The sequence below is a fragment of the Nannobrachium achirus genome (genome assembly GCF_963921795.1).
Source record: "Nannobrachium achirus genome assembly, chromosome: 7".
In the NCBI taxonomy this organism is placed as follows: domain Eukaryota; kingdom Metazoa; phylum Chordata; class Actinopteri; order Myctophiformes; family Myctophidae; genus Nannobrachium; species Nannobrachium achirus.
Window position 1 is genome coordinate 42150835 of NC_137816.1, and position 12084 is coordinate 42162918.

A 12084-nucleotide genomic window follows, 5' to 3' on the forward strand; every position below is an offset into this window, starting at 1 on the left:
GTCTATTTCTATGTAAACAACTTTCTTTAGTCTGATATGCCAAGTGTGTGTGTGTGTGTGTGTGTGTGTGTGTGTGTGTCAGTGTTGATTTCGTCGACAAAAATTATGACGAAAAATGTTTGTCGACTGCGTTTTTTATCACTGACGAAAACGAAATAAAAACAAAATAAAAAGTAAGCTGTGATGACTAAAACTAAGACTAAATATTTTGACAACAAAATAAACTAGACTAAAACGTTAGGGAGGGACTAGTGGAGAAGAAAGTCATTTTATGCTTGGTTGCTCTCAGCTCACAACGCGCTGCGACGCGCTGTGAGCTTGTAGATCTGCTATTTTCAGCACGCAACCAAGTGTAAAATCAGCCATTACAATGTCATCAAGGCCTGCTAAAATACATTTTAGTTGACTAAATCAACTGTAGATTTAGTCGCCTAAAATCTTATGATATTTAGTCGACTAAAACTAGACTAAAACTAAAAAATTTCAGGTGACTAAATTATGACTAAAACTAAATTAAATTTTATTCAAAAGACTATGACTAAAACTAAATCAACATTTGCTGTCAAAAACAACACTGGTGTGTGTGTGTGTGTGTGTGTGTGTGTGTGTGTGTGTGTCTCACTGAGCGACCCTGTGGTGGGTTTGGATCTTGAATTTGTCTGTCCATCTGTCTGTCGGTCTGTCTTCTCACCTCACATGACCTCCTCCCCAATCACACGCACGTGCGCTCACACACACACACACACACACACACACACACACACACACACACACACACACACACACACACACACACACACACACACACACACACACACACATACACACACACACACCTCAGTTGGTCTTCAAGCATACAGAGACGTGCTAACACACAAAATATGCTACAGTGACACACACACACACACACACACACACACACACACACACACACACACACACACACACACACACACACACACACACAGCTCTCCAGTATGCTCTGGTGTACGTCACAGGGCCATCTGCTAGCTAACCACAGCAGTTTTCTCCAAAGTGACGTTTGTAGTCTCTCATGGTGCGCACGCACGCACGCACGCACGCACGCACGCACGCACGCAAATGTGAAGGTGATTCAAGAAGACATTTACTAAATTCAACATTCAACCTGCTCACTCTATTCTGGGAATGCCATTATAGGCCCGACCACATCTCAAAATGGGAGCGGTGGAGTTTATGTAAATCTGCTTATTATCGCTCCTGAATCAATTCTTTCAGCTAATATCTCCCCTTCAGACATACGCTGTTGGCATAGCAACCACATAGTGTTTCAGGGTTACATCATTGTTGAGATTCTGCCGTAAAACGATTCAGTCACGTTCTAAATCTCGTCTCGCAAGACTTCAGAACCAGTAAGACTCCCTAATCGGGAGATAAGCGACCGTCAGGTCACATGTATGATCGGCTACTTTTGACTATTTTCCCATAATTCTTTCCCGGTAGCGCGGGAGTCCGCAGGGGGCCCCGGTGGTGGTGCGCTGCAGTGGCGGGGGTCCTCCACTAGGAGGCGCGACCACTTTTGCATCCATTCTGGAGCACCAGGAGTCGGTGGTCCCCAGGAATTCCCTGTGAGCAGCCCAGTTGGGGAGGTCATTTGGCTACTGTATAGTGTATAAATTAACACATTTTGCTGGGGACCCCCTGGAACCTCTTTGAGGACCCCTGGGGGTCCCCCGACCCTAAATTGAGAACCACTCATTTATAATGTTGTACCTGATAATATCTGTCTGTCTGTCACATCTGTCTGTGTAGCAGCCGGTGGTCTATTTAAGGATTTGCACCACGTGACCTCCTAAAAACTCATGGCTGGGACTGGGTGAATCTGTGCAATCGCTGCTACTTCAAAACATGGCCTACAGAGCCTGGCTGGCACAGAAAGAAAAACCTCACTATTTATAGCCACCGGCTCAAGGGGGGAGAGAGAGAGGGAGAGAGAGGGAGAGGGAGAGAGCTAGCTTCGAGTCCTGCGCTGAACCGTGTCACTCACAAACTTTTCTCACACTTTCTGCTTCATACTTGAGCTGTCTTAGAGATGGAGACAGCTACTTTTCACAGTACACGTGTGCGTGCGTGCGTGCGCGAGTGTGTGTGTGTTTGTGTGTGTGTGTGTGTGTGTGTGTGTGTGTTTGTGTGTGTGTGTGTGTGTGTGTGTGAAACAGAGACAGAGCGAGAGGAACACAGAAAGACTGTGTCGGCAAAGTATGTGAGAAATGGGAATGGGTTGGAAATGTTCTTTTTTTTAACCAGATTTGAACCAATCTCATCTCATTGGGCAGGTCAGGAGGAAAATGTTAAAATATTTTAGCCTCTCAAATCATTGGCCGGGTGCAACTTTTGGTTAAAAAAAGTTTGGATAAAATTGGTATCTGACCTGAAAATGTATTTTCCGTTTACTAAAGAGCTAGAGAGACAGGGAGAATCCCTGTTACCAACAAACTCTATAGAAAGAGGAAAATTGAGCTCTAACCTTTTAATTGTATTTTATTTTTTTGAGAAACATATCACTTATACCCCCTTTCATGTTGGTTAGCATGTGTTAGCATGTGTTAGCGTGTGAGTGTGCATAAGTAGCCATTACACTACAGATGAACTCCAGCGGCCCGGTCAGACTTTCACACATGACTCATTGACAACGGTGTTAATTAGGCTGACCCTTGCCAGCACACACCATAGCACCTCTCTGACAGGCTGTTCATTAACCTCCTGCCTTGCTTTTCCCCCGATCATTTCAATACGCCACCGGCGCTCAATGCCACATGAGGAAGCACACGGCCAAAGTTTCAGTGCTAAAGCTGAAAAAGAAAAAAGAAAAAAAGAAAAGTCCTACCTGTCTTGACCAGGGGCGTCACAAGGGGGGGAAAAGTGGGACTGAGTTACTAGGGCCAAAGGTGGGGGTGGGGGCCTTAATTATTTTATACTTTAGCTATTGAAAAATAGAAGACATACAAGCTCACAGCGCGGCACTCTGTAGATCTGCTATTTTTAAAAACTCGTGAAAATGTGTGCAAATCTTTGAATATGTGTATTTTTTAAAGAACATTTGTAACTCCAATTTTGCTTCTGTAACTCCAATTTTGAGATGGGGGTCTGTGGCCTAATACATATAATTTTGTGGGTCCTTCACATGAAAAAGTTTGAGCACCACTGACACAAACCTTAGAAGGACTTGAAATATTCAAAGGCTTGCACAAATTTTCACCATCTTTCAAAAATAGCACGGCACTCGGTGCCGCGCTGTGAGCTTGTATATCTGCCATTTTTCAATAGTTAAAGTACCCAGGGCCCAGAATTTGTTGCGACACCCCTGGTCTTGACAGAAACGTTTTCTTTTAGGATTTGAAGACGGATAGCGGGAGTCTTTGCTTTGACATTGATAGGCCTTTAGTCTTCTGTACACACCTGTCCACTTGATTCTGTGCTAGTTCTATTGAATCCACACTCAGACCATACTGTAGGACCACAATGCAACAAGTCCCAGGACCTTTTAGCCTAAATGTATGACTGCATCCTGTGCTGTTTACATTACTGTCTAACTAAGTATTCAATCAATCAATCAAACCATGCAGATTCAGTTTGGTTATAACAACGTTCTAGTCATTAATACCAGTAAGACTCCCTAATCGGGAGATAAGCGACCGTCAGATCGCATACACAAACTTTAGAAGGCAATGGTAGCCATATGGGAAATGGGACAGATCCATGTTGATGACATGTTTGTAGAGATAGTGTGTACCGCTTTGCGTGATTCTAGGGCAAAAATCTGTAGGAGCAGTGTCCAAAAATGTGTTTTGCAAAAATCAGCCTGATGGTGGCGCTAGATGGGACAGATGCATGTTGATGACATGACTTACAAGTTCCATTTGAACTCGTAACCTGGTTACATTTGCACCCTCTCTGAGTCACAAACGTATAAGTGAAACACTGCTTTCCAACATAGAGAGACAACGGTTATGGATGATGATGATAAGAGAGAGAGAGAGAGAGAGAGAGAGAGAGAGAGAGAGAGAGAGAGAGAGAGAGAGAGAGAGAGAGAGAGAGGCAGTGTTGTAAAGTAACTAAGTACATTTACTTAAGTACTGTACTTAAGTAAAATCTTTAGGTATTTGTACTTTACTTGAGTATTTCCAATTTCCAGTACTTTTACTCGTATTCCACTACATCTCGGATCCAAATATTGTACTTTTACTCCACTAAATATTTTTGAAAACTTTACCAGTTACTTTGCATATATACATTCTAATATTATAAAACATAAATGAATGACTTTAGCCCTATTTTATACCTGGGCTGCGACGCACTGTGAGCTTGTAGATCTGCTATTCTCAACATTTTGTACTTTTACTTTTGGTAGTAATTTTGATGCCAATTGTACTTTTACTCAAGTACATTTTTAATTCCTGACTTTTACTTGTAACAGAGTATTTCTACATCGCAGTATTGATACTTTTACTTAAGTAAAACATTTGAGTACTTTTTCCACCACTGCAGAGAGGTCAGCTCCTAAACTCAACAAGACCCCCTGAGTATCCTAATTAGAGAGGGATAACACACGCACGCGCGCACAGACAGACACACACACACACGCACACGCACACACACACACACACACACACACACACACACACACACACACACACACACACACAATTCAGATGTAATTACCGCACCAACACATACACCACTGTGTGTGTGTGTGTGTGTGTGTGTGTGTGTGTGTGTGTGTGTGTGTGTGTGTGTGTGTTGTTCTCCAAAGTTCTGAGAAGCAACGATAAACAGCGGCGTAATGTAATTAATCTCCACACTAGAAGCTCCGGCTTGTTTGTGATTACACACTCCTTCCATATGATACAGTGGGGGTTATCAGCGCTGCTATTGTTGCCACCGCGTCATCCAATACTAAAGTCACAGGACCCTGTCAATAAAAAAGGGGCACTGTGTGCTTGTGTGTGTGTTTGTGTGCGCGTGCGTGTGTGTAATTGTATTACTATACAGTACATGTGAGGACCATTCTCCTGCTTCTCACAAGATAAAGGTTTGTTTTTAGGGGTGTAACAATACATTTTAACAGCGATACGATACGCATCACAATGCATGGTTGACGATACAATACATGGACGATATTGGGTAATTCATGGCGATACGATACAATTTGATTCAATGATTCAATACAGTAACTATTTAGCAAAGATATGTAATCTGTGTGAAACGTGTCAATAGTGCATGTTTTTAAGGGAAAAATCTATTATTATGGATATAAATAAGTAAACACTGTGATTCTCTAGCAAATACATGGACATCATGTTTCAACACATAATGGACAAACTCACCTTGACCTGAACACAGAGATTACACACATTTATCGATAGACCAAGAGTAGCTATATGGAATGGAAAGGTAATTAAACCCCTCTTTTTCATTTTCCCTCTTAAAATTGCTAAATACAAGGCACAAATAATTAGTTTCCATACAATCAATTATTTGCACTGCAAACCGATTCAATACCGATTATCTGCATTGTAAAACGATACCGATACGATACAAAGCCAAACGGTACGATATATGCTTTTGCATATCGATATAGTAGATCATTGCAAATTAAAATCAATTTTTCGATTCAGTTACTATATCGTTACACCCCTATTTGTTTTATATGGATTGTTTTATATTTTAGAGTTAGGCTTGGATTAGGATTGGACATTTAGAGGTTAGGTTTAGGGATTAAGGTTGGAATTATTCCTGATTTGTACTGCGTACAAGCAACAACGTGTCGCAAAAATGTTACTGTCCTTATGTCCGTATGTGTGTGTGACTGGGAGTGTGTATGTGAGTGTTTGTGTGTGAGCAGCAACTGTCTATTACAGTGACAGATGAAACCGTATCTATGGCCTTAATGATGAGGCATCTGCCCCTCCCCTCCCCTCCCCCCGTGCAGCAACTGGCTGTGTGTATTGTTTTACATTGTCAAGATACTAAATTAGCACTGCGTGTCACGAGGGACGAATTTAAACTGACAGCCTTCGCCCATCTGAGACCGACATTTTTTTATTCGATTGCGAGCGCGCGGACAAACATGCGGAAGGACAAAGCGACAGGGAGAGGAGAAATACAACGACCAGCATTATGAAAGGAGAAAGAAGAAGGCGACAAGAGACCTCATCCTTTAGGCCAAGGTCACGCCATGTCTTGGCCATCTGGCCAGTGATGTATTTCGGACCAGTTATCCATAAAGTATATGGAGACCCCTGGTACTCATATATGGAGATCCATGTACTGTATATGGAGATATGCTGTGAGAGCCCAAACATGCTTACTCAGTTATTCGTTATGTGAAAGTCCTATGATGTCTATGACATCTGACATCATACATACAATCCCTTTTATGCCCATACATGGAGATCCCGGTCTGTAGAACCAGCCATACAGATACGGGCTGTCTTGGCCATACAGTATATGGATTCTGTTAGTGTGGTATGTGGCCGATGTGGCCTCCATATAAGGCCATTCCCATATGAAGTCCTGTTAGATATGGGCTTAACATTGATGACATCAGGGATCTCCATGTATGTAGTCTCGCGTGGCCAGACTGTTGCCTCCGCGATTTGCAAATGCTCCTGTCATACAGTCTGGGGCACGGAAATAGATACGATGAGTGCGAGATAGAGCGGATGTGACGCACCCGCTCCCTTGGTGCAGTAGCGATAACAAGTCCTACTGGAAGCGTTATGTCTCCTTTCAATAATTTTGATGGTATTGTTGGTGTTACTTCCATGATGTTTTCAAATGTTTTCTTAAACTATACACGCATAACAAGAATATGCCGCTCAAATGACTCTGTCTGTGCGAGTGTGCTTCTGTTATGTTTCCAGTGGGACTACAGTTCCACCAACTTCCGTGCAGCAGTGGCTACTTCCGATACTCGCCGTTCGGGAGCTGCCGTTCCAGACTCTATATAGCATTCGGAGATTGCGGAATAGTTGTCTGGCTACGCGAGACTACCATGGATGGGCATAAAAGGGATTCTGTTAGTGTGGTTGCCTTGACATCACAGTGAAGTCAGAGCGGAAAACCCATTCTGTTAGAGTGGTTCCCCTGACATCACAGTGACATGCCGTTTCACATACTAAACTGCGACCTTCGGTCGCAATGAGTACGGAATGTATTAGTTGGGATCTTCATGTATGGAGATCAGTACTAATGCACATAAAGGAAATGATGTCACGGACAGAACGGCCCATACAAGGACATATGCATGTGTACCACCTCCTGAGCAGGACCCAGGTAGGATTCTGAGAAGAGCCATAACGCATGGAAACAAATACTAAACTTTGGATACGCTTCGTTTTGTATTCATCATTTTAAACATGATTTAAACTAGTGAAAATAGCTGATCTACAAGCCTCAGATCTTCTATTTTCACTAGTTTTGTGCGACAGTCTTGTATGATGAATCAGGGCTTCACTTTACAGAAAAACATACAAATGTGAAACTTGGAGATACAAGGTTTCTGCCCGAAATGTTGCTGTGTGAAAGGAAACAGACGCCTCACCGTCATCCAGTGTGATGTCCTGCAGGCCGATGGAGCGGAAGGTGGGCTCCCTGTCCTCGGGCTCCTGCTTGATGCTCAGCCTCTCTCCGTCCGCGGTGGGGGGCCCGGGGGGGAAGGGCCCCTGAGGGCCCAGCGGGTGAACCAGGGACCCCCCTGACGTCGTCGCCGCCGGAGACATGCTGGGCCCCATGCCCGGACTGCTGGCCTGGCCTCCGGGACCCCCCAGGGGGCTGCCACAGGACGTGGGCGAGGAGGAGGTGGTGGGAGACCGGTAGGGCAGAGGGTGGAGCTGGGGGGACGAGGGTCCCGAGTGGGGCGAGGAGGAGGGGATCATCCGCGGGGGAGGGGGAGGAGGAGGAGGGGGAGGGGGGGCAGCGCTGGAAGGCGTGGGGCAGGAGGCGGAGCGCTGGCCCACCGGGTGGTGGTACCCCCCCACCATGGCCCGCTGGAGCTGCGGCGAGGGCTGCCCCGCCAGAGGGGGGCCCACCTGGTTGGCCGGGTTGGGCCCAGGGCAGTGGTAGCCCCCACCCCCCAGCGTGTGGAGGTGGGGGGAGGAGTGGGTCAGGGTAGAGGTGGGGCCAGAGGAGGAGGAGGAGTAGGCCATGGCGAGGCCCATGGCGGAGGCGGGGTCCGGCTGGAACGCCATCCTCTCGTAGCCCTGCGGAGGAGGGAGGCTGGCCTGGCCGTTGAACGCCATGCCGTGGGAGTGTTGTTGTTGCATGGCGGGCTGGTAGGAGGGCCGGGGCGGGGCCGAGCCGGGCGGGAACGCCATGTGGCATTCTGCAGGAGGGAGAGAGCCTTGTGAGAGTTAGGGGTGGGTGATATGGTGATAAATATCATTGAGACGATACAATGTCTCCACGATATGCCTTTTCAGAGATATCGTATATATCGCGATACAATGAGGGAGCCTCAAAATTCATTGCAGAATTAATTTAAACCTGCATATTGGTCTAAATCAGTAGTTCTCAAACTTTACAATGTCTAGGTCTCCCCTTAACTCTGACAGTCTACAAATGAAATACAAATAAATGGGATCATTTGTATACTGTCGGAGTTACATACTTGTAAGGATCATCTCCCAAATAGTCCAGGCAAACTAGCATTTTACGAGAAAGTAATTGTAAAAGATTTTTTTTCTTCACAGACCTTTTCAATAAGGTCTCCAGAACAACATACTAAAAGTCCTAAGAAATCCCAGTTGCGGAAATATGTTTAATTGGCACCAATCCAAGAAATCCACCCAGGAGGAAAATACCCAGAAAAATATTTTTTTTCTGGGTATTTAAGGAGGATATGAGGGGTCTAACTAGGGGTTTGTCATGATGCCGAATCCATTGCAGGCATTTGTTTTGCACAAAAAACATTCTGTGGGCTAGAAATGGCCTCAGAAAACAATACACGTATGGGTGAGTATTCATGTTAGTAGGAGGCCTTAGGGTTTTTTTTTCTCGTGCTAATCAGTCTAAAAGTGCAAAATCTTGCACAGATGTAGCTCAGGGCATGCTCTAATGATTTAGCTAGGGCGCCCGAGTCGGCGACCTTCGGGGTCACCATAGCACCCACAAAACTCTGACTCATCACTTTTCATCACTAAAGTCGATGGGAGCCCAACTTGATTTGGCCGCTGTGGCGACCCCGAATGTCGCCGACTCGGGTGCCCTAGCTAAATCATTAGAGCATGCCCTGAGCTACATCTGTGCAAAATTTTGCACTTTTAGACTGATTAGCATGAGAAAAAAAAACCCTAAGGCCTCCGACTAACATGAATACTCACCCATTCTTGTATTGTTTTCTGAGGCCATTTCTAGCCCACGGAATGTTTTTTGTGCAAAACAAATGCCTGCAATGGATTCGGCATCATGACAAACCCCTAATTAGACCCCTCAGATCCTCCTTAAATACCCAGAAAAAAAATATTTTTCTGGGTATTTTCCTCCTGGGTGGATTTCTTGGATTGGTGCCAATTAAATATATTTCCGCAACTGGGATTTCTTAGGACTTTTAGTATGTTGTTCTGGAGACCTTATTGAAAAGGTCTGTGAAGAAAAAAAATCTTTTACAATTACTTTGTGTTTTGGGTCCAAAATGAGCTAGTTTGCCTGGACTAAAAAGGAACCCAGAGAGTCCCTGGACCCCACTTTGAGGACCACTGGTCTAAATAGTCTGTTACTCCTTTTTCTTTTAGTTTTTGTTACCTTGTACGGTAGGTGGTTGCACAGTTAAGTAACTTGAAAAATAACCATAAAAACCTACATGAAAAAGAATCGTGATAAGATCGACTATTGTGATACAGCTTGGGATATTATCGTGATATTGTATTTTTCCATATCGCCCACCCCTAGTTATAATTACCTAAATTCACAACATGCTACATTCATAAATGTTGTGAGCTAGTAGATAATCGTAGTTTTTCTGTGCTTCTTGAATGTCGCCCCAGACAAAAATTGCAATAATTACAAAACATAAAATACATAAACTAAACCAGCAAACCCACGTCAACCCATTTAGACCTGAGGATCCGATTCTACAAATGTCCTCTAAATATTAACAGTTTTTTGAAAAATAGTTTTGTTCCAGGGACCCCGAGAATGAAAGATTTGAGTTACAAATGTTCGCTTTAAAAATGTATATTATTATATTAAAATATTCAATGATTTTCACACATCTTTTCAAAAATAGCAGATCTACCGGTGCCGCGCTATGAGCTTGTAGATCTGCTATTTTTCAACAGCTTGAACGTATTAAATAATGGTTAATCTAAAGTGAGACATGTAATTTTTGTTAACAAATGAATAAAGCTAAGCCATAACACCTTGCGTGGGGTGGTGCATGCCGCCGCGGCCCTGCTGGAGGTGTGGCAGGTGCTGGAAGGACGGGGAGCCCAGGGGAGAGCACTGGGCCTGGAGGGGATGCAGGCCCCCGGGGGCCCCGGGGCCGGGGGCCAGGCCCCCCCGCGGGGAGCTGGACAGAAGGCCGTCCGGCGGGTGGCCCTGCTCGGGGGAAGGCATCTGGGCGTGGTGCACCAGGCTGCCATGATGAGCCAGGGGCATGGACATGGGCATGGACGATACCGTGGCATGATCCAACTCCTCTCTGTGTTCCTGCTTCACCAGGACTACACACAGAGAGAGAGAGAGAGAGAGAGAGAGAGAGAGAGGGAGGGAGATGAAAGGCAGAGAGGGGGATATAACGTATCACTTATTTACATCAAAACAAGACCCACAGATAACTCTCTCTGCGATAATAATCACAATTATTATCTCTAGGCTAGGCAAGATAAGCCCCCTTTCCACTGCATGGTGGAACCAGAACTTTCAGGAACCTGAATCTATTTTTTTGGTTCTGGTTTTGTTTCCATTGCACACGGCCCGGTTTCAGACAAGGTTCCTGGAACCTTTTTTCAGTCCTGCTCCTGAGGTAGAACTAAACTTTAGTTCTGGGAACCTATGGGCGGGGCCAGCAGAGCAGCTGGTCTTTTTTTTGGGACCTTCCCGGTTAGTTCTGGTTATATGGAGAAACGTAAGCTGAACTTGATCTCGGAACTTCACAGGTTCTTGAAAGTTCTTGGTTCTGGAAAGTTCTGGTTCTTGTTCTGGGTTGGCGCTACAGTGGAAATGGGGCTATAGAGAGGCCAACATGCAAAACCTCCTATTTGCAAATGTCATGATTTTTGGATTTCACTTGAAATGAGGCTATGCTCATTTTGTAAAAAGAAAATGTCATGTGAATAGAACCCCGATTTTGTTCAGTTTCAGTAAGTGGCAAAATGTTGAAGCTCAAAACCTCCAAACTGCATTGCCTTGTTGATTGCTCATGATTGGTGTCAGGTGGTGAACCTTTTACCACACTAAGAGGGTGAGTTGATAAAAAAATGTTAACAGTTTGGCTGCTCTTGGTAGCCAAACACGTTCACAGACGAGATAAGGTTTCCATGGTAACCCGCATCTCAGACGCTTGCTACGGGTGCTGGTGAAAGAAAAAACTGCATACGTCATGACGCAACGCAGCCAGAAGCAACCGAGAGCGGCCATTATCCATTGACTCCTATTCTATACTGAAACATAAAAACGGCTTTATCTCGAAATAAGGTGCAAATAACGCCGAGGAGGCCGAGATCAGCTTGTCTTCACGGCGACACTATGCCGTGATGGTCGGCCCCGGTTAGGATTTTAGTTTTCGCGACCGTTTGTAAACAAACAGATCTCCTTCCTGGATCGTCAGTGTACACCCACGTGCACACGCACAGAGCTTCCGGGGCTCTTCAAAATAAAGCGCAAGTGAATGGTGGCGTCCTGAGTGTTAATGGTAATACTTGTAACAGACCTGTAGAATGTCTTGATCTCAAAAGGAGCATAATTAAATGCTGTAAAAAGTGTTATTTAACCAAAAGATTTAAAATTGCCTAACTATTTCTAGGTAAAAACCTCCTATCTGTATGTTGTCGACTGCAGATAGGAGGTTTTTACCTAGAAATAGTAGAAATAGTAGATAGGAGG

General features: G+C 44.7%; 1 protein-coding gene across 1 annotated transcript in view; it reads right to left on the bottom strand.

Moving 5' to 3' along the window:
- The window catches only part of nfatc3a (nuclear factor of activated T cells 3a), a 163476-nt gene that overhangs the window by 19257 nt on the left and 132135 nt on the right, over positions 1-12084 (bottom strand). The window contains exons 9-10 of the mRNA XM_080729552.1: positions 10401-10703; positions 7586-8365 (exon numbers count right to left, since the gene is read on the bottom strand). Coding sequence (XP_080585678.1) covers positions 7586-8365; positions 10401-10703 — 1083 coding nt within the window. The remainder of the gene's footprint in view (positions 1-7585; positions 8366-10400; positions 10704-12084) is intronic.